We start from the raw sequence: 23,803 nt of genomic DNA on the forward strand, positions 1-23,803 counted from the left end.
GGCTGACGTATTAGTAACCATATAACATTTCCTGCACAAACCAAAACTGAGGTATCAACTGAACTAAGGCTTTTACGATATTTCCTGTTTATGATGTGATATTGCTTGAGCTCTGATATAAAATCTTATAGCGTTTGATGGCTGCACTTTCCAGTGGTATCGGCTACATTCAAGGCAAAAAAAGGAAATTAAAAGTAAAAGTCATTTCCAGAGAATCCACATTGAAGTTGTTTTCCTTTAGATCTTAAATAGAAGTAATTATTACAGTGATGCACATAACAGACCATTTCTGATGTCATTAGATATTCTAGGTCGGGCGACTTTTAGTATACATGTAGCTAGGTCAGTATTATCTGCACATGTCTACTTTGAAAATACCGACTGAGTGTAATACTACATGGCTTTAATGTATCTGAGAGATGCTTCACTGGCTTCCAACAATTACACACGACCATATTAGAAACATTGATTTAGAGAAAATTCGCTGATTTAATCATGGTAAAATTTAACTGTTGGCATGGTCACAAACATGACCAAAAAAAAAAGTTCTCTCCCGAAAGTAATCATGGAAAAAGAAGAAAACAGAATTTCAAATAGGATTCTTGCTCCCCATTTAAAGAAACAAGAAAAAAAAACCAAATAACTCCTTCACATATTTTCTGTAGTATATTTTATTGGTTTCTATGGTAATGGGCTAAAAGGGAATATTAGAATTTCCTCTTGGTGAGAAACTTGTTTAAACTAAAGTAGAACATAAAGATGAAGGGAAAGAACTTTCGACAATATATATACTGTGTTATTTTCTGTGGTAGTATACTAAGCTGTCAATTTGGTATATCATAGTCCTTAAGAGTTGGCCTCCAAATAATTAATTACTCTATTTTGATGATAATTCTTTTATCGTGGCTAATTAATATACTGAAGGTCATAGAGACTGTTGAAAGAAGTGTTCTGGAATAAAGTTACATATTTCAAGTTTTCCAAGACTTGGCCCAGGATTTCTGTATTAGGTGAATGTTGAAATATAATTGTTGGCTTGAACTTTGGAGCGGGTGATAAAATATTCCCATGCAGTGTGGTATCCTTGTGACATTTCACACATCATATATGTGTCGTCCCAGTATCTGACCTACTGTAGGAATATTTACATTATCTATAATATATAGATCCAAACTGTAATTTTACATAAATAACTGAATTTTATGAATAATTTGTATTTTCAATTAAAATAGATTTCTCAGTATGATGACCTTAAGTCACTCATGGTCTATCTAACTTACCTGAAGAAAGATGGTTACATCTTTGAGGCAGAATTCTTATTTTTATTGTAGTAGTAACTTTTCTTGAAATATCTAGAAATACTGCTGAATAACTATTGTAAAAGAGGCTGTTCAAAGGTACAAGAGGTGTTGTATCTGATTAAAAGTTTTCATTTTATAGGGTGTTTTGGTTATTTAGAAATCAGTCTGTAATTTTTGTCATTTCAGGAATGTGTATGATGGAGAGGAACATGGTGACAGACGGATGCAGAGTACCTTCAACATCCTTGTAAGTAGTACAGTTGTCTCCCCTTTCTATCCCTGTTTGTGTGACAGTCACCATTGACTGAGGTGTATAGAGGTACAGTACCTTCAACAGCCTTATACAGTTATATCCCCTTGCTGTGTGGCATAGACCATTGACTGAGATGTATATAGGGTACAGTACCTTCAACATCCTTGTAAGTAAGACAGTTGTCTCCCCTTGCTGTGTGGCATAGACCATTCACTGAAATGTATATAGGGTACAGTACCTTCAACATCCTTGTAAGACAGTTGTCTCCCCTTGCTGTGTGGCATAGACCATTCACTGAGATGTATATAGGGTACAGTACCTTCAACATCCTTGTAAGTAAGACAGTTGTCTCCCCTTGCTGTGTGGCATAGACCATTGACCGAGATGTATATAGGGTACAGTACCTTCAACATCCTGTAAGTAAGACAGTTGTCTCCCCTTGCTGTGTGGCATAGACCATTGACCAAGATGTATATAGGGTACAGTACCTTCAACATCCTTGTAAGTAAGACAGTTGTCTCCCCTTGCTGTGTGGCATAGACCATTGGCTGAGATGTATATAGGGTATAGTACCTTCAACATCCTTGTAAGTAAGACAGTTGTCTCCCCTGTCTATCCCTTTCCGTGTGACATAGACCATTGACTGTGGTGTAGATAGGGTATAATAACTCCAACATCCTTGTAAGTAGTACAGTTGTCTCCCCTTATGGCGTTTCCTTGACATACATGTTATAGTTCCTTATAATGGATGACCTTGACCCATTTTCTTGAATAAATTGTAAAACTCAAAAATTAAAATCTGCAAGGGCCAAGAGTTTTTATGCTTGTGGTTAATATGCGAACCCATTTCATGGATTAAGTCTTTCTCATTTAATTATAATGTTGATTTGGCAGTCATTATTTACCTCACAGAGTTTGTTGACCAAAAGACTAGCATTTTATGATTCAGTAATTTTGTTTTGGCATGCAGATGTTGATATTTCATCCTAAAACTGTTTTGCTACAGTGTATACTTTCACTTTCAAGTTTATTTGCTTAACATTTAAAATTCTTTTCTGGAAATGAGAATTCTTTATTTTAAGACAGATGTCTTTAGTTTTTGTATCGTTATGTAAAAGATTCTCTTACATTCCACTAGACATGCCTTCAATACATAACAGCTGCTCTCTCACCTCTACTCATCCCTAAAATCACTCCTGGAATTCGTTTGGTGGCAACTGATGTTAATTTGATGAAGACATAAAACCCTTTAGTAATCAGCTGGTATAACTTAATACGATTGGCCCTATAAACAGGATGTGTGAGGGTCTCTCCTGCTTATCAACTAGGGAGGAAGTCAAATAGGGAAGGGCCTATCATCAGAGGGGAGGAGCTGTGATCATCAGAGGGGGAGGGGATCCACATGTGTCCTGGTGACTTTATCACACCTGTCTGGTCAATCAATTATCTAGGACTTTATCACAACTGTCTGGTCAATCAATTATCTAGGACTTTATCACACCTGTCTTGTCAATCAATTATCTAGGACTTTATCACACCTGTCTTGTCAATCAATTATCTAGGACTTTATCACACCTGTCTTGTCAATCAATTATCTAGGACTTTATCACAACTGTCTGGTCAATCAATTATCACAACTGCCATATCAGCTAATTACCTGTACTTTGAAGTAAAAAAAAGTAATTTGAATGTTCATATGGCAAAACAGCTTTTTCAAAACTGTCATATCAGCTAATTACCTGTACTCTGAAGTAAAAAAAAAAGTAATTTGAATGTTCATATGGCAAAACAGCTTTTTTGCTGGTTACTATGGTTTCAAGTTCCAAAAGGCAACTAATGCCAATCAGAATCCACTGAGAAATTTCTGTTATACTGTAATTGAACTAAGTTCAAAATCATGTCATGATTAGTTTCTGGTTAACACTGTGAGGAGGAAAAGTGTCCAATCAGAAAACATCCACATAATAATTCTTGTTGTTGTTGGATTATAACAGCAACTTGGGTTTATCATGAGACTGTACAAAGGTATTGTAAATACTATCTAATGACAGCTGTACAATCTGAAAATGTCAGCAATACTATCATCTGTAGGCAGTGTTCCAATATGGCTCTACCACCAGTCTGTCAGAATACAAAGTGCTCATGTACAAAATGAATGATTGTGGATTTAGAAGATGTTTGTTTTCAATCTCGGGATCTATTTTCCTGCCAATTACTGGAATCCTATAAATTCATTTTCTTGCCAATTACAGGAATTCCATTGGTCAGATGGATGACCTGGCATGATAATGTGGGGGCTGGTAGAACAGTCGGATTACACATGTTATCACAGTTTGGTCAGGTTGGGTTGCTATCTATCAATTCTTATGTTGGTCATGTTTATAGTTATCTCCCCTTGGGCCTGCTTGTTATTTCTGGGAGATTTACAAATTGGATATTGTCCAACTGAGAATTTATATTAGGCTGGATAAACGTGGTGTGCTGTTACTGTCCATATCATACTGGTATAATAGACAACTGATGGGCGGCTCAATCTGAATCATTTCATCACCCCCAGACAGACAGGTGTAATGTCAGGTTTTGTCTCTGACCCAACAGGTAATCACTCCTACACAGACAGGTGTAATGTCAGGTTTTGTCTCCGACCCAACAGGTAATCACTCCTACACAGACAGGTGTAATGTCAGGTTTTGTCTCTGACCCAACAGGTAATCACTCCTACACAGACAGGTGTAATGTCAGGTTTTGTCTCCTACACAGACAGGTGTAATGTCAGGTTTTGTCTCCTACACAGACAGGTGTAATGTCAGGTTTTGTCTCCTACACAGACAGGTGTAATGTCAGGTTTTGTCTCCAACCCAACAGGTAATCACTCCTACACAGACAGGTGTAATGTCAGGTTTTGTCTCCTACACAGACAGGTGTAATGTCAGGTTTTGTCTCCAACCCAACAGGTAATCACTCCCAGACAGACAGGTGTAATGTCAGGTTTTGTCTCCTACCCAACAGGTAATCACTCCTACACAGACAGGTGTAATGTCAGGTTTTGTCTCCTACACAGACAGGTGTAATGTCAGGTTTTGTCTCCTACACAGACAGGTGTAATGTCAGGTTTTGTCTCCTACCCAACAGGTAATCACTCCTACACAGACAGGTGTAATGTCAGGTTTTGTCTCCGACCCAACAGGTAATCACTCCTACACAGACAGGTGTAATGTCAGGTTTTGTCTCCGACCCAACAGGTAATCACTCCTACACAGACAAGTGTAATGTCAGGTTTTGTCTCCGACCCAACAGGTAATCACTCCTACACAGACAGGTCATCACCCCCAGACAGACAGGTGTAATGTCAGGTTTTGTCTCCGACCCAACAGGTAATCACTCCTACACAGACAGGTGTAATGTCAGGTTTTGTCTCCGACCCAACAGGTAATCACTCCTACACAGACAGGTGTAATGTCAGGTTTTGTCTCCGACCCAACAGGTAATCACTCCTACACAGACAGGTGTAAATGTCAGGTTTTGGTCTCCGACCCAACAGGTAATCACTCCTACACAGACAGGTGTAATGTCAGGTTTTGTCTCCTACCCAACAGGTAATCACTCCTACACAGACAGGTGTAATGTCAGGTTTTGTCTCCTACCCAACAGGTAATCACCCCCACACAGACAGGTGTAATGTCAGGTTTTGTCTCCGACCCAACAGGTAATCACTCCTACACAGACAGGTGTAATGTCAGGTTTTGTCTCCGACCCAACAGGTAATCACTCCTACACAGACAGGTGTAATGTCAGGTTTTGTCTCCTACCCAACAGGTAATCACTCCTACACAGACAGGTGTAATGTCAGGTTTTGTCTCCTACCCAACAGGTAATCACCCCCACACAGACAGGTGTAATGTCAGGTTTTGTCTCCGACCCAACAGGTAATCACCCCCACACAGACAGGTGTAAGGTCAGGTTTTGTCTCCTACCCAACAGGTAATCACTCCTACACAGACAGGTGTAATGTCAGGTTTTGTCACCTACCCAACAGGTAATCACTCCTACACAGACAGGTGTAATGTCAGGTTTTGTCTCCGACCCAACAGGTAATCACTCCTACACAGACAGGTATAATGTCAGGTTTTGTCTCCGACCCAACAGGTAATCACCCCCAGACAGACAGGTGTAATGTCAGGTTTTGTCTCTGACCCAACAGGTAATCATTCCTACACAGACAGGTATAATGTCAGGTTTTGTCTCCGACCCAACAGGTAATCACTCCTACACAGACAGGTGTAAGGTCAGGTTTTGTCTCCTACCCAACAGTTAGTGATACTGTTTCTCTTAAAAAGGAAAGTTCAAAGGATTAAATAAAAAGTTTAATCTTTATCTATTTTACATCAAATATGAAACCAGTGATATCAACTCTTGGCGAATGTAAGTTCATGAGTAGGTCTTACTGTGTCCAATCAGAGTCTTGAACCTCGGTTGTCTAGATGAATGTCAAATGCATTACCACAGCTCCCCCCTCACCCATCCCCCAGGATTATAACAATACATGCTAATTAACCCCAATATGCTTTTGACAATATATATTACAAGATATTTGAGACAATGAATACTCCGAGTGAGTCGGACCAATAGACGTCTGGTGAAGATCAGGGTGTGTTGTGATTCCATCTCTCCATTTCTCAGGAAGCTGATATGAGAAACTATCCTGTAACTTTGTGGATGTATCCTCAGGCCAGACACTCCCCTATCTATGGATCGTCCATCTTTTATACTAGACACCAGCAACTACAATGTGACAGACCCAACCTCAAAATGAACCAAACAAACCCAAGATAAGGGGGAATCAGAGTTGAATTAATGTTAGGTTTCTAAAATTTATGAGATTTCAACATTCTGATATAATCAAGAACATTTTGATTGCTACATTACAAATGTAATACAGGAAATATTTATAAATTCTACCAAATAGTGCTTTTCATTTTATCAGCATGTTTTCCATTAAATTGTTTGAATCTCAAAGTCTTGTGGTGTTTTTTTTTAATGTTATGTCTCCAGGACAGATCCGACATGATCAATTTATTTCATCCTCAAACAATTATCTTGACATGTTTGAATTCGATTTCAGTTCAGTTTAGTGGGTGGATAGTATTAGGTTTGACAGTGACTTAGTTGTAACTCAGTTCTGATCAGAAAATTGACATTAGTTCTGATGGATTGTAGTGTCTTGTACTGGTAGTAGACAAATAGACTCTTACATTGGCCTGTTGTGTACAATTTGTTACATTTTTTAAAAGTATTTGAGAAAAACAATCAAACATGGGCCTGTATCGTGGACAGGGATATCTCGACCCGAGTGTAAGAGTTTGGCCAGTAAGCACATGGCTTGCTGAGTGCTGGACAGCCAAACCCTTACACAGAGTTTGTAAATTGTCCCTGGTTTGTGTTGCCCAAGTTTGTGAATCATCCCTAGTTTGCAAATCATCCCTGGTTTGTAAATCATCCCTAGTTTGTGAATCATCCCTAGTTTGCAAATCATCCCTGGTTTGTAAATCATCCCTAGTTTGTAAATCATCCCTGGTTTGTAAATCATCCCTGGTTTGTGAATCATCCCAGGTTTGTGAATTGTCCCTAGTTTGTGTTGCCCTGGTATGTGAATCATCCCTGGTTTGTGAATTGTACCTGGTTTGTGAATTGTCCCTGGTTTGTGTTGCCCTAGTTTGTAAATCATCCCTGGTTTGTGAATTGTCCCTGGTTTGTAAATCGTCCCTGGTATGTGAATCATCCCTGGTTTGTGAATTGTACCTGGTTTGTGAATTGTCCCTGGTTTGTGTTGCCCTAGTTTGTAAATCATCCCTGGTTTGTGAATTGTCCCTGGTTTGTAAATCGTCCCTGGTTTGTAAATCATCCCTGGTTTGTGAATTGTCCCTGGTTTGTGTTGCCCTAGTTTGTGAATTGTCCCTGGTTTGTGAATTGTCCCAGGTTTGTGAATTGTCCCTGGTTTGTGAATTGTCCAAGGTTTGTGAATTATCCCTGGTTTGTGAATTGTCCCTGGTTTGTGTTGCCCTGGTTTGTGAATTGTCCCTGGTCCCTGGTTTGTGAATTGTCCCTGGTTTGTGAATTGTCCCAGGTTTGTGAATTGTCCCTGGTTTGTGAATTGTCCTTGGTTTGTGTTGCCCTGGTATGTGAATCATCCCTGGTTTGTGAATCATCCCAGGTTTGTGAATTGTCCCTGGTTTGTGAATTGTACCTGGTTTGTGTTGCCCTAGTTTGTGAATTGTACCTGGTTTATGAATTGTACCTGGTTTGTGTTGCCCTAGTTTGTGAATTGTCCCTGGTTTGTGAATTGTACCTGGTTTGTGAATTGTACCTGCTCCTTCCATCATCTCGTTGATTGGGCATAGCCTCGTAGCTCCTCAGTGAATTGTCCCTGGTTTGTGAATTGTCCCTGGTTTGTGTTGCCCTGGTATGTGAATCATCCCTGGTTTGTGAATCATCCCAGGTTTGTGAATTGTCCCTGGTTTGTGAATTGTACCTGGTTTGTGAATTGTACCTGGTTTGTGTTGCCCTGGTATGTGAATCATCCCTGGTTTGTGAATTGTACCTGGTTTGTGTTGCCCTAGTTTGTGAATTGTCCCTGGTTTGTGAATTGTACCTGGTTTGTGAATTGTTCCTGGTTTGTGAATTGTACCTGGTATTAGGTCATCACCAGTAGCTCCTTCCATCATCTCGTTGATTGGGCATAGCCTCGTAGCTCCTCAGGTTTGTGTACTTCTGGGAGAGATATTCAATATGAATAAACATCATGACATTACTAGATTTTAAAGTGATTTATTGTGTTTATCAACAGAAATTTGTCCATTAAACAGAAATTCAAAACTCATGAAATAGTTCTCTAAATAAGGCTGGGTGATTAATGTTGCTACGACATCGGTTGCAAGATAAAAATCACAGAAATTAAATAAAATTTAATTTCTACAGGAAATCACACCCAATTTACTCAGCAGTAAAGCTGTGTGTGATCACCCATAACAATACTGTACATGTAAAACTCATTTCCTCTCTGTTACGACAAGTACTTTAAATTACTGTGTCATAAACCGCATTGTTAACAAGGACACATTGGTCAATCTCCTGGTCATTTGGCTGGTCAAACTGATGTCTGACTGATACAAGTAAATGTAACACAACTTGTATCATTCTGGTGTCATCAATGTAGGTGGTCATTGAGTTGGTCAATCACCAATTCATCGGTCAGAGTGACCTTTAATTCTACTATGAGGTGGTCATGGATCACAGTGACCAGAAGATACATTGGTCAGGTATAAAGGTCAGTAATTACAGTGACCTTCACTGACCTATTTGTGCAATTTTAAGATATGTATTTTCATGATATTACTTGATTTGAAAACCATTTTATGTTACTGAATTAATTTATTTATCAAATACAAAAACAATACTATATTAATATATATGATGATCTCGTACTTCTGGTTTAGGGTGATAAAAAGTTATCTTCCTCTTACTACAAACAAGTAATTTCAGTTTCTCTTTCTATGTTTTAGAACTTCTACAAAGACAACAGCAATAGACAAGAGATGTACATGCGCTACATCAAGAAACTGTACGACCTTCACCTCTCTGCCAAGAACTACGTCGAGGCCGGTCTCACTTTACAGTTGTACGCCAAACTGCTCAACTGGACAGACGAGGTCAAACAGGGCGAGATGGGGTACCATGAACAGCCCGAGTGGGAGAGGAAAGAGGGCATGTACCAAAAGGTCATAGAGTGCTTCGACAAGGGCAAGGTCAGTCTGTAATGAAGGTGAAGATCAGCAATGTCGAGAAAGCTTTTAAATTAAATGCTGTAAAGCTCTGAATAGTACAATAATTTCAGTTAGCGGAATGCTTTCAATGCAAATAATGTTAAAATAAGATTACCGTTAAAAACTATGTTTACAGAATGTTAAAGGTTTGTTTTACAAAATCTCTATATGTCAATATATCACAGTGTGGTCCTGATGTACATTAATTGAAGAATCATTTAGATTGTAACAAAATACAATTTTGAATTTGGTATCAGCCTATTGTACAATAACTTAGATAAAACTTAGAATGCGATTTAGAAATATTATCAGAGATAGAAACTTCAAATGTAATAAGTATTTTAATGGAATAGTTTTTTATAGAATTTTCCACAGATAAGAATTTAATGGATATATAATGGGACTTTCTGTCTTGACAGGTTTGGGAGTTTGGCATTCCGCTGTGTAAAGAACTTGCAAAGTTCTACGAAGAAAGACTTGAGTACCGCAAACTTAGTCAGGTTCTGGTGAGTATGAGTTTCAGGGGTTATGTGTAGATAGAGGAGAGATTTGAGTACTGTAAAACTAGATTCTGTTGAGTATGCACATCATGGGGGTTACTAAAATACGGTCTACAAACCTTTTTGATTACTGGGTTAGTTACACAGAAACAATGCTCTGTATGTACCGTTGATTACAAAGTGATGATGATTGTATAATGGGAGTAGTATGTTTTGTTATGTTAATTTCTATAAATCTGTATACATACATGTCAACCTCTGAAACCTCCAATGAGGGAGATCTCCCTCATTCCACATCCAAAATGAGGGAGAAAGTGCGTGAAAAAAATCGCGACATTTTTGTTACTTTAGGTGATGTTCCTCATGGGCTTGCGCAGGTGTAAATTACCACGGGCTATACATTTTGATATTTAAATTTGACAACAATGGTTAATTTTAAAGAATAATATTAATTAAAAAAAAAAAATAGAGAAAAAAAAATGATTAATTCATTTAAAAACTGTATTTAGTGAATTATATTATTAATGATGTAGTCACCCAGTATACAAAGCAACTACTTATCTCCTGAATTTTTTTTTTATTATTTTGTTCTGAAATATTTCTAAATGTATTTATCAAATTATCTCCCTTCCTTTCTCAAATAATAATTACACAGTAATTTATTAATTTTTGTTTTACTAGTAGTTCTATTATGACAATAAAAACAACCTTCTTAAAAAGTGTTTTTATTTTTTTCTGACCCAAATTGAAATCCGGATTTTTGTGGCAGTTTACGACTTTATATTAGTATTAACCAATTAAAGATGGCGGCAGTACAAACGCTGTTACTGACAGCTACGATTAAGAAAGGCATTATTGGCTTTCATGTGAGAAAATCTTGTTGACAGATAGTATCAGTGTTTGTTCTTGAAGTGATGTATCCTAGTTGTAATCACAAAATTAACTGACCATGTCAAATGAAGCCACATGGGTTATAATGTATACACCAGTCGGCAGGCACGCATGCATGGTGACCGGTGACCGACTCCCCTCTCTCACCAAGCCCCAGGCCAGGGCAGGCTACACAGGTGGTGGGGGTGTTTTGTTTACATAATCAGTTTAGGGTCGAAGTGTCTGAGATTTCCGGGGTTTTATGAGGGAAGACTGCTCATATCCGGGAGAAATTTAACCCCGATTCGGGAAGTGTACCAAATCGGGATGTAGGGGAAATTTTAATGATTTTCCGGGCACTTCCCGCGTAATCCGGGATGGTTGACACCTATGTGTATATAAATGAATCCATAATTTGGTAATTATTAGTGTAACTGTTTATAGATGAACTTAGAGAAATTACAGATGGCCTAATGGGTATACTTTCTCTGTATGTAATTAGCCCTGGTATTCTAGGGAGATGTGTCATAAATACTCTAGTATTGTTAAGTAGATAAATATCCTATCAAATCATATCCATATATAATTACACAAGTATTACTACATGTAAAGTCAAATACCTCAGGAATGTTTTACGTGAATGATTAAACGGTTTGTGTGCATGTTGTGCAAGGGAGATAACTCTAGGTCCCAGTCCTGACACTCAGAACTCTACACCATAGAACCTTTTAAAGCAAAAAGCTATCCATTTTGAACAAATATACTCTAAAGAGTGAATTATATTGAATGTCCTCTATAATGATATAAATAAAAATACTTATTAGAAAAATATTGAATCACTCATAATTGTAAAGTATAGTCAGTGATGGAATGTATCTAAGATTGGAAGTGAAACACATTCTATATTATTTAGCAATGAAATGTTAATATGAGAAGTATTCCCTGTTGATTCAGTCTTTTCTGCATTAAAACAATTCAATTTGTATTTTTACAGCAAAAACAGGCTGCATTCTTCAGTAAAATACTTGACGGCGTTGAAGTGGTGGAGGATGGTCAGAAGAAGTACTACCCCCGACAGAAACCCAGCTTCTTTAGAGTGGCATACTATGGCCGAAACTTTCCTCCCTTTGTCAGGGTAGGCTTTTTCTTATGAAATTTATCTGAATAACACATGTCAGAATTGTTCAGATGTTGTTTATATTTCAAAATACTGAAGAAAGTGTAGATTTTTGATGGGCATCAATAAATATTTATACCTGTTAATTAAGTCCGTTTATAGGTAGGCGTATAGAGGTATCTACTAAAGTACACGTTTTCTTTTGGTCCCTAGTTTCTTCCTGACCCAATACGATCTGGGCTAACCAGAAGGATAGCTTTGTTATAAAACGATATATCTTGTTTTAAGTTTATGTTAAGGTGTATGTTTATTAGAACAGTACTTTGTGTAGATATATATTTGTTTGTACATGTTTGCTAGCGAGTTTTTTTTTATAGGTATACACTTCCTTATGTGACTACATTGAATATGAGCCTTCATTTCGAGACATTTCGCAAATTGATTATTTTTCTTTATAACATTTAGAACAAGGCATTTGTATATCGCGGCAATGAGTGTCTGAAGTTACAAGACATAATAAATCAACTGACAGAAGAGTTCCCCACAGCGACCATTATGAACAAGAACACCGATCCGACAGAGGAGATGAAGGAGGGCGAGACTATGAGTATCCTTTACATGACAAACACTTAACTAGCAGACTATTGTCAAACTGAAAGCAAGATTCTGATGAGGATTTATGTCTGGTATTTGTTAATTATTTCTCTCTTGGGTATTTACCAATTAAATCTCCAATTTGTGTGGATGTCTTCAATGACGCAGAAAACGTTTACCTACCTGGACCGCCTGGTTTTATTCTCCTTGAACATTTTAAGGATCTCCATGCAGATCTATATTTTGTTTGATTTTTTTTTTTTTTTTTTTCTCTCTTTCGTTATATCATTTTTGATGCAGGTTCTCTGTCGTTTTCGAATTAAGCCTAAAATACAAAAATATTGTAGTAAACTGATACATTTTCACAGACATGAACAAATATTCTACTCCAGTAAAACAGCTGCTTACAATGGAAACTGATAATTTGTTGTTAAGGCAATATAAAATATAAGGCGTACAATATGATGTATGAATGAAAGAATATGCAGTTTTTCTGGGGCTGTGGTAGCCGGGTGGTTAAGGTGTTCCGACATTTTATCACTAGCCCTCCACCTCTGGGTTGCGAGTTCAAAACCAACATGGGGCAGTGGCCTACTACTGACCATAGGTCGGTGGTTTTTCTCTGGGTACTCCGGCTTTCCTCCACCTCCAAAACCAGGCACATCCTTAAATGACCCTGGCTGTTAATAGGACGTTAAACAAAATAAACCAAATGTTTCCGAGTTAGATTCAGTGAGGACATTGTTTGTGCCTTAACCTGAGTACAGTCATACAGATCTGTGGGGTGAAACCTGTAGCTGAGGAGAGGCCAGAATTCAGGAATTGTCCCAATGCTGCCACAGAGATTAAACAATTCTACAATGTAAATGATGTTGATACATTCCAGTTTGACAAGTCTTTCTACCGTGGTGAGAAGGACAAGAATAACGAGTTTAAGGTATATAACATACAGTAATGTATATTTAGCTTTATCAAGAATGAATCCAGACAGCATATAAGATGACATATGTCTGTGTAACAAAATAAATATTAGATGAAAAAACATTTTTTTGAAGCCAGATCCCAAATTATGCTTGAAGATTCTCTTCTCAGCCAGTCCATGTTTTCAATAAATGAATGAGGGGGAAAAAAGGAAGAAAAAATTGGATCAAGTCCCATAGACTCAAAAATTTAGAAACGTTTTATATAAATATAATTTGACATTAAAATTATATTGACATTAAAATTAGTTAAGATGCTATTAATATACAGAGTGTTTTGTAAAGTGAAGATTGATTAAGTAGTGTTAACTAGCTTGTTAACAGTTAAAATCATATTGACTGGTATATTTATACGAACAGTCCCTGTGTACGGAGCGGGTCCTCATGAAAACGAGCTACAAGCTCCCAGGTATACTACAGTGGTACGAAGTTGTAAGTGCAGAGACAGTGACCTTGAACCCTTTGAGGACTGCCATTGAAGCAGTGAAATCAGCGTGTCATCAACTCAAGAACACTATTGGAGATTGTAATCGCAATCCCAATGAAGATAACATCAAACACTTGTCCATGTTGCTGAATGGAATGATTAGCGCCAATGTGATGGGAGGCATCCCCAAATACCAGGAGGTAGGTCAATTTACAGTTGTCTCCCCTTAACAAGTATTGGGAGGAAGGTCAATTTACAGTTGTCTCCCCTTAACAAGTATTGGGAGGAAGGTCAATTTACAGTTGTCTCCCCTTATCAAGTATTGGGAGGAAGGTCAATTTACAGTTGTCTCCCCTTAACAAGTATCAGGAGGTAGGTCAATTTACAGTTGTCTACCATTAACAAGTATTGGGAGGAAGGTCAATTTACAGTTGTCTACCCTTAACAAGTATTGGGAGGAAGGTCAATGTACAGTTGTTTCCCCTTAACAAGTATTGAGAGGAAGGTCAATTTACAGTTGTCTCCCCTTAACAAGTATCAGGAGAAAGGTCAATTTACAGTTGTCTCCCCTTAGCAAGTATCATGAGATAGGTCAATTTACAGTTGTCTCCCCTTAGCAAGTATCATGAGATAGGTCAATTTATAGTTGTCTCCCCTTAACAAGTATCAGGAGGTAGGTCAATTTACAGTTGTCTCCCCTTAACAAGTATCAGGAGGTATGTCAATTTACAGTTGTCTCCCCTTAACTAGTATCAGGAGGTAGGTCAGTTTACAGTTGTCTACCCTTAACAAGTATTGGGAGGAAGGTCAATGTACAGTTGTCTCCCCTTAACACGTATTGAGAGGAAGGTCAATTTACAGTTGTCCAACTGTAAAAAGTACTCAGAGGAAAGTCATTTTACAGCTGTGTCCCCTTGAAAAATACCAGGAGGAAGGTCAATTTACAGTGGTATCTCCTGAATTCGTATCAGGAGGTTGGTCAGTTTACAGTTGTCTCCCCTTAATAAGTACCAAGATATAAGTCAATTTATTGTTTAGATTTTAGTGTTCAGAAACTTTTTTTTTTTAAGTAAATAAATAAATCTAATGTTTTTATTTCCATTATATTCTTATGTTAGTCTGATCGAAGTTTTGTGAGTTTGGTACAATGCAAATCTGTCTCTTCTGTTAAAGGCTTTCTTCTCCAATGAATTTGCAATTGAACACCCAGAAGAATCATACCTTTGTCCAGAGCTTAAACGCTGCATACAAGATCAGGTGAGTGAATTTAGGTGTAGAAGATATAAATGCCAGGAGCAAGAAAAGGTGATAAGTCACCTCGTCACATGATACAGTAACGCGGGTGGTCTGGTCACACATAACACACTCACCTTACACAGTAACGCGGGTGGTCTGGTCACACATAACACACTCACCTTACACAGTAACGCGGGTGGTCTGGTCACACATAACACACTCACCTTACACAGTAACGCGGGTGGTCTGGTCACACATAACACACTCACCTTACACAGTAACGCGGGTGGTCTGGTCACACATAACACACTCACCTTACACAGTAACGCGGGTGGTCTGGTCACACATAACACACTCACCTTACACAGTAACGCGGGTGGTCTGGTCACACATAACACACTCACCTTACACAGTAACGCGGGTGGTCTGGTCACACATAACACACTCACCTTACACAGTAACGCGGGTGGTCTGGTCACACATAACACACTCACCTTACACAGTAACGCGGGTGGTCTGGTCACACATAACACGCTCACCTTACACAGTAACGCGGGTGGTCTGGTCACACATAACACACTCACCTTACACAGTAACGCGGGTGGTCTGGTCACACATAACACACTCACCTTACACAGTAACGCGGGTGGTCTGGTCACACATAACACACTCACCTTACACAGTAACGCGGGTGGTCTGGTCACACATAACACACTCACCTTACACAGTAACGCGGGTGGTCTGGTCACACATAACACACTCACCTTACACAGTAACGCGGGTGGTCTGGTCACACATAACACACTCACCTTACACAGTAACGCGGGTGGTCTGGTCACACATAACACACTCACCTTACACAGTAACGCGGGTGGTCTGGTCACACATAACACACTCACCTTACACAGTAACGCGGGTGGTCTGGTCACACATAACACACTCACCTTACACAGTAACGCGGGTGGTCTGGTCACACATAACACACTCACCTTACACAGTAACGCGGGTGGTCTGGTCACACATAACACACTCACCTTACACAGTAACGCGGGTGGTCTGGTCACACATAACACACTCACCTTACACAGTAACGCGGGTGGTCTGGTCACACATAACACACTCACCTTACACAGTAACGCGGGTGGTCTGGTCACACATAACACACTCACCTTACACAGTAACGCGGGTGGTCTGGTCACACATAACACGCTCACCTTACACAGTAACGCGGGTGGTCTGGTCACACATAACACGCTCACCTTACACAGTAACGCGGGTGGTCTGGTCACACATAACACACTCACCTTACACAGTAACGCGGGTGGTCTGGTCACACATAACACGCTCACCTTACACAGTAACGCGGGTGGTCTGGTCACACATAACACACTCACCTTACACCTTGGCGACTGGGGTTCAATTCCCTGATCCTGATTAGTCACGAAATGGGGAAAAGGTTCTGTATGTACAGTGTATAATGTGTTATCACAGAATTGTCTAATGTGAGGGGTTCTATACGTATAATGTGTTATCACAGAATTGTCTAATGTGAGGGGTTCTGTACGTATAATGTGTTATCACAGAATTGTCTAATGTGAGGGGTTCTGTATGTATAATGTGTTATCACAGAATTGTCTAATGTGAGGGGTTCTGTACGTATAATGTGTTATCACAGAATTGTCTAATGTGAGGGGTTCTATACGTATAATGTGTTATCACAGAATTGTCTAATGTGAGGGGTTCTGTACGTATAATGTGTTATCACAGAATTGTCTAATGTGAGGGGTTCTGTATGTATAATGTGTTATCACAGAATTGTCTAATGTGAGGGGTTCTATACGTATAATGTGTTATTACAGAATTGTCTAATGTGAGGGGTTATGTATGTATAATGTGTTATTACAGAATTGTCTAATGTGAGGGGTTCTGTACGTATAATGTGTTATCACAGAATTGTCTAATGTGAGGGGTTCTGTACGTATAATGTGTTATCACAGAATTGTCTAATGTGAGGGGTTCTGTATGTATAATGTGTTATCACAGAATTGTCTAATGTGAGGGGTTCTGTACGTATAATGTGTTATCACAGAATTGTCTAATGTGAGGGGTTCTGTATGTATAATGTGTTATCACAGAATTGTCTAATGTGAGGGGTTCTGTACGTATGTGTTATCACAGAATTGTCTAATGTGAGGGGTTATGTATGTATAATGTGTTATCACAGAATTGTCTAATGTGAGGGGTTCTGTATGTATAATGTGTCATCACAGAATTGTCTAATGTGAGGGGTTCTGTACGTATAATGTGTTATTACAGAATTGTCTAATGTGAGGGGTTCTGTATGTATAATGTGTCATCACAGAATTGTCTAATGTGAGGGGTTCTGTACGTATGTGTTATCACAGAATTGTCTAATGTGAGGGTTTTTTTTGTATAGATACGCCTGCTGGATCAGGGTCTGAAGCAGATGAAAATGGCAGGCAATAAAGATGTGACAGGCATGGTAAACTACCTGGAGGATACACTAAAAAATATCAAGCAGAGTGTGGCAGAGAAGGTATTACCTCCCTTGGCTTGATCTTCTCTCTTTGGTTAGAAGAATGTTTTAAATTTATATAAAATGAGTGTATTTAGGAAAAGCTCAATTGAATATAGTTTTCAGTCATGAAAGTGAATACCTATTTGGTCCTGATCCCTAAATATGGAGAAATGAATGTGGTTTTACCTGTCCGTAAAGGGTATTCTTATATACAAAAACCTGTCCATAAAGGCCACTCTTATGTGTATGATACCAGGTAATCTTCTTTTTATGCCTTGCCCATTTTATTTGGGAGGGGGGAGGGGATACAGTGTTACCAAAATCCTGTAGCGGCCCGTCCCATTCTGAATCAGTAAGAAACTCAACAGCATAGAAATGGGAACATTCATGTCTTATAGACATTTTCTAGTCTAACATTATTTTTCAGGGCTCAATGACATCTCTGAATCGTAGATCAGACTCTGGAAATGATAGTCTCTGTGGTAACGGTGTGATGTATCTTACCCGCCCCGATACCCCCAGTCATTGCTCGGTGAATTCGAGCGGCAGGTAGGTCACAGAAACTCTTACATTTGTATTGAAGAGGGAACGGATATTGTGGAATGCATGATATATATTACCAACTTTATCTGGTAATAAACCCATGCCTGGTAAAAAGCTCACCGATATCTATTGCAGTTCAATAAAAATGTTTACATATAATGATATAATACAATATCCTAATTGTAACATTGATGTTTTTGAAGCAGTAACAGGTCATCAGAGTGCTCAGTGTCCATAGGAACGCTGTCTCAAGAGGACATTTACACAGACCCAGAGGTAGGTGGTTGTCATGGTTACAGTGTTGGCATGCAGTGGTATGGTTCTGTATTAACTTGGTATGCTTTGGCTTTACTTACTAACCTGCTTCTGAAATTGTATGCTTTAGTGCCATCTACATTTTATTTTGTATAACTTATTTAAATCTTTAACAATTTAAACATTCTGTTTTTGTTTTGTGCATTCGATAGTAGCTAGAATTATTTTGAACAACTAATTTTTTCAAAGTTGATGAATCTGTTAGATAATATTTGGATAAATGTGACAATTAAAGTTGTATAAGCTGTCTATAACTTAAGGATCATGTCGTACTGGATGTTGTGCCCAAATAGGGAATGTTTTTTTAATTGTCATTTTCCTTCAAAAATCTGTGTCCTTATAAGCTCTTGGTCAGAATAATCTGATTAAAAGAAACATTTATGCAAGAATCTCAAAGAATACTTAATAAGAACAAAGATAACTTGTCTCTTTTCATTTTTTTTTTTTATTTATTTATTTTTGGTCTCCAAAAGGAAGATAACTAAACAACCAACTTACAAATAACTTTGTCACTCCAAAGGTTTGTTATGCTTTTACTCCAAGGGGAGATAACTTCCCAATTGTGAAACAGAAATGACATTAATATGCCAAATGCATGAGTGCTTTTCTATTTTTTTTACGCCCAAGGGAGGCATCTTAACAATTACCCCCCAAAAAACTAACTTTGATATGCCAAACGCATGAATGCTTTTCTTATTTTCGACTCAAGGGAGGCAACTCACAAATTAGCTGTATTACAGAAACTGCTGTGTTGTAAATCTATGGTTAATTGTCAACAAGCTTGTTTTTTATTTTTGTGTAAAGATTCAATTTTGTCAATCTGTTTTTGTTTTTTGTTGTTGTTTTTTTTGCATGATTATTTTGATTTTGTTTAAATAACATGCAAGAAAAAGCGTTGTTTTCCAACTTAAACAGGTTCAATTAAATTGATTGATTTTCCATTTGTATAAAATTGATTGCTGAATATCATTTTGTAATAAAATGTGTATTTTATAAAAAAAAAAAAAAAAGATTGGTATGTTGTCAAATGTTTAACTCATAATTAAAATATTTTAATAATTTTTACTCCAGTATTTGAAATCTTAATTGTTATTGAAATATGCACAGCAGATTCTGTTCAACTTAACTTTTTTCATAACTGTTTTATTGAATGGCTGATTATTTATACATGGACACTAGCTATACAGAAAGTCCAACATCATTATGGATTAGCTTGTTAATCCAGCCCAACACACCAGTATAACCCTAGGTTCACCATGTGATGCTAATTTTATTCTGTACCATCTCTCTGCATGTGATCTAGGAGAACCCACATCAGCATCCTCCACATCACTTTAACCTTTCACCCCTAATTCCTCCACCTCCTCCGGAGAAGAGACGTCACAGTCAGCACTTCCCTGTAGGGAGTCCAGGGCAGCATGTCTCCTTTGGGAGCCCCAGATCTGCTGTGCCCCCTCCAATACCATCACGGCCACACTCATTGTGTCTGAATGGGCTAGCAGCCCAACAGGTGGGTATCTTCTCCTAAGGCACAAACCTGGTGTCACTATGCCCAAAACCCTCTCCGGTAGAGTCACCGATAGTCACCGTTCCTGCGATATTTTGGAGTGGTTTTGTTTCATGCACTGTTTTTTCTGTTATAAACCCATCCATTGGATTATCACGTGGCATGGTCCATGCATTTTCTTTATTCATTCTATTTTACTTTAATCTAGTTGATCTTTATCATCATTTGTGAAATAATTGATAAAACTAGACAATGCATAGGATTTCTGCCCTAGATCAAAGGCTGAACAATTGGTTACCTAACATTTTCCTCCGATAGGCTTCTAGCTTGAAACTTTGGAATTTTATTAATTTTACAATGGAATATGATTGTTTTGAAAGCATTCCACATTTCAAACACTAGTTAAATTAATTTTTAAAAATAAATATATATATATAAGCTATAGTATTATTTGGTATTCTCATCAATGATCTAAATCACTTTAATAGTTACATTGAATAAATTCCTCCAACAAAAACTTGTAAGCTGCAGAACAGGTGAGCCATACTTGTACAGGCCCATTGGACCTCTGTTAAACAAAGAGGGATACAACAGTTTACAGTTATAGGCCATGTATATTAGTACAGTAATCCTGTAGCGGCCCGTCCCATTCTGAACGTGTGTGATGACATCATGCTGACATTTTCTAGTCTAACATTATTTTCAGGGCTCAATGACATCTCTGAATCGTAGATCAGACTCTGAAATGATAGTCTCTGTGGTAACGGTGTGATGTATCTTACCCGCCCGATACCCCCAGTCATTGCTCGGTGAATTCGAGCGGCAGGTAGGTCACAGAAACTCTTACATTTGTATTGAAGAGGGAACGGATATTGTGGAATGCATGATATATATTACCAACTTTATCTGGTAATAAACCCATGCCTGGTAAAAAGCTCACCGATATCTATTGCAGTTCAATAAAAATGTTTACATATAATGATATAATACAATATCCTAATTGTAACATTGATGTTTTTGAAGCAGTAACAGGTCATCAGAGTGCTCAGTGTCCATAGGAACGCTGTCTCAAGAGGACATTTACACAGACCCAGAGGTAGGTGGTTGTCATGGTTACAGTGTTGGCATGCAGTGGTATGGTTCTGTATTAACTTGGTATGCTTTGGCTTTACTTACTAACCTGCTTCTGAAATTGTGTGCTTTAGTGCCATCTACATTTTATTTTGTATAACTTATTTAAATCTTTAACAATTTAAACATTCTGTTTTTGTTTTGTGCATTCGATAGTAGCTAGAATTATTTTGAACAACTAATTTTTTCAAAGTTGATGAATCTGTTAGATAATATTTGGATAAATGTGACAATTAAAGTTGTATAAGCTGTCTATAACTTAAGGATCATGTCGTACTGGATGTTGTGCCCAAATGTGGAATGTTTTTTTAATTGTCATTTTCCTTCAAAAATCTGTGTCCTTATAAGCTCTTGGTCAGAATAATCTGATTAAAAGAAACATTTATGCAAGAATCTCAAAGAATACTTAATAAGAACAAAGATAACTTGTCTCTTTTCATTTTTTTTTTTTATTTATTTATTTTTGGTCTCCAAAAGGAAGATAACTAAACAACCAACTTACAAAATAACTTTGTCACTCCAAAGGTTTGTTATGCTTTTACTCCAAGGGGAGATAACTTCCCAATTGTGAAACAGAAATGACATTAATATGCCAAATGCATGAGTGCTTTTCTATTTTTTTTACGCCCAAGGGAGGCATCTTAACAATTACCCCCCAAAAAACTAACTTTGATATGCCAAACGCATGAACGCTTTTCTTATTTTCGACTCAAGGGAGGCAACTCACAAATTAGCTGTATTACAGAAACTGCTGTGTTGTAAATCTATGGTTAATTGTCAACAAGCTTGTTTTTTATTTTTGTGTAAAGATTCAATTTTGTCAATCTGTTTTTGTTTTTTGTTGTTGTTTTTTTTGCATGATTATTTTGATTTTGTTTAAATAACATGCAAGAAAAAGCGTTGTTTTCCAACTTAAACAGGTTCAATTAAATTCATTGATTTTCCATTTGTATAAAATTGATTGCTGAATATCATTTTGTAATAAAATGTGTATTTTATAAAAAAAAAAAAAAAGATTGGTATGTTGTCAAATGTTTAACTCATAATTAAAATATTTTAATAATTTTTACTCCAGTATTTGAAATCTTAATTGTTATTGAAATATGCACAGCAGATTCTGTTCAACTTAACTTTTTTCATAACTGTTTTATTGAATGGCTGATTATTTATACATGGACACTAGCTATACAGAAAGTCCAACATCATTATGGATTAGCTTGTTAATCCAGCCCAACACACCAGTATAACCCTAGGTTCACCATGTGATGCTAATTTTATTCTGTACCATCTCTCTGCATGTGATCTAGGAGAACCCACATCAGCATCCTCCACATCACTTTAACCTTTCACCCCTAATTCCTCCACCTCCTCCGGAGAAGAGACGTCACAGTCAGCACTTCCCTGTAGGGAGTCCAGGGCAGCATGTCTCCTTTGGGAGCCCCAGATCTGCTGTGCCCCCTCCAATACCATCACGGCCACACTCATTGTGTCTGAATGGGCTAGCAGCCCAACAGGTGGGTATCTTCTCCTAAGGCACAAACCTGGTGTCACTATGCCCAAAACCCTCTCCGGTAGAGTCACCGATAGTCACCGTTCCTGCGATATTTTGGAGTGGTTTTGTTTCATGCACTGTTTTTAGCTCACCTGGACCGAAGGTCCGGTGAGCTTATGCCATGGCGCAGCGTCCGTCGTCCGTCGTCCGTCGTCCGTCGTCCGTCCGTCCGTCCGTCCGTCCGTCAACATTTGCTTCAAATCGCTACTAGTCATAAAGTTCTTATTGGATTTTGACCAAATTTGGCCAGAAACATCCTTGGCAGAATGGGAAAAGATTTTGCATAAATGGTGACTCTGACCCCTGAGGGGCCAAAGGGGCGGGGCCCAATAGGGGAAATAGAGGTAATTCCTTTAAATCGCTACTAGTCATAAAGTTATGAATGGATTTGAACCCAATTTGGTCAGAAACATCCTTGGGGGAAGGGGAACAGATTTTGCATAAATGGTGATTCTGACCCCCGAGGGGCCAAAGGGGCGGGGCCAAATATGGGAAATAGAGGTAATTCCTATAAATCTCTACTAGTTATAAAGTTATGAATGGATTTGAACCCAATTTATTCAGAAACATCCTTGGGGGAAGGGGAACAGATTTTGCATAAATGGTGATTCTGACCCCCGAGGGGCCAAAGGGGTGGGGCCAAATATGGGAAATAGAGGTAATTCCTCTAAATCTCTACTTGTCATAAAGTTATGAATGGATTTGAACCCAATTTGGTCAGAAACATCCTTGGGGGAAGGGGAAAAGATTTTGCATAAATGGTGGCTCTGACCCCCGAGGGGCCAAAGGGGCGGGGCCCAATAGGGGAAATTAAGGTAATTCCTTTAAATCGCTACTTGTCATAAAGTTATGAATGGATTTCAACCCAATTTGGTCAGAAACATCCTTGGGGGAAGGGGAAGAGATTTTGCATAAATGGTGGCTCTGACCCCCGAGGGGCCAAAGGAGCGGGGCCCAATAGGGGAAATTAAGGTAATTCCTTTAAATCGCTACTTGTCATAAAGTTATGAATGGATTTGAAACCAATTTGGTCAGAGATATCTTTGGGGGAAGGGGAACAGATTTTGCATAAATGGTGGCTCTGACCCCAAAGGGACTAAAGGGGCGGGGTCAAATAT

The 23,803-nt window shown here is 38.3% G+C and overlaps 1 protein-coding gene across 8 annotated transcripts in view; it reads left to right on the forward strand.

Annotated features, from left to right (window-relative positions):
* Nucleotides 1-23,803, forward strand: part of LOC117330492 (dedicator of cytokinesis protein 3-like) — a 181,857-nt gene that overhangs the window by 149,374 nt on the left and 8,680 nt on the right. For 6 of the 8 annotated variants that reach the window (XM_033888798.1, XM_033888801.1, XM_033888803.1 and 3 more), the window contains 12 exons: nt 1,488-1,548; nt 9,114-9,356; nt 9,794-9,880; nt 11,739-11,879; nt 12,327-12,468; nt 13,223-13,392; nt 13,796-14,062; nt 15,036-15,119; nt 17,536-17,655; nt 18,065-18,186; nt 18,384-18,456; nt 19,799-20,005. In XM_033888798.1, coding sequence (XP_033744689.1) covers nt 1,488-1,548; nt 9,114-9,356; nt 9,794-9,880; nt 11,739-11,879; nt 12,327-12,468; nt 13,223-13,392; nt 13,796-14,062; nt 15,036-15,119; nt 17,536-17,655; nt 18,065-18,186; nt 18,384-18,456; nt 19,799-20,005 — 1,717 coding nt within the window. The remainder of the gene's footprint in view (nt 1-1,487; nt 1,549-9,113; nt 9,357-9,793; nt 9,881-11,738; nt 11,880-12,326; nt 12,469-13,222; nt 13,393-13,795; nt 14,063-15,035; nt 15,120-17,535; nt 17,656-18,064; nt 18,187-18,383; nt 18,457-19,798; nt 20,006-23,803) is intronic. The other 2 variants (XM_033888799.1, XM_033888802.1) reach the window with 2 other exon arrangements.

This window comes from Pecten maximus, chromosome 7 (assembly GCF_902652985.1).
Source record: "Pecten maximus chromosome 7, xPecMax1.1, whole genome shotgun sequence".
Lineage (NCBI taxonomy): Eukaryota > Metazoa > Mollusca > Bivalvia > Pectinida > Pectinidae > Pecten > Pecten maximus.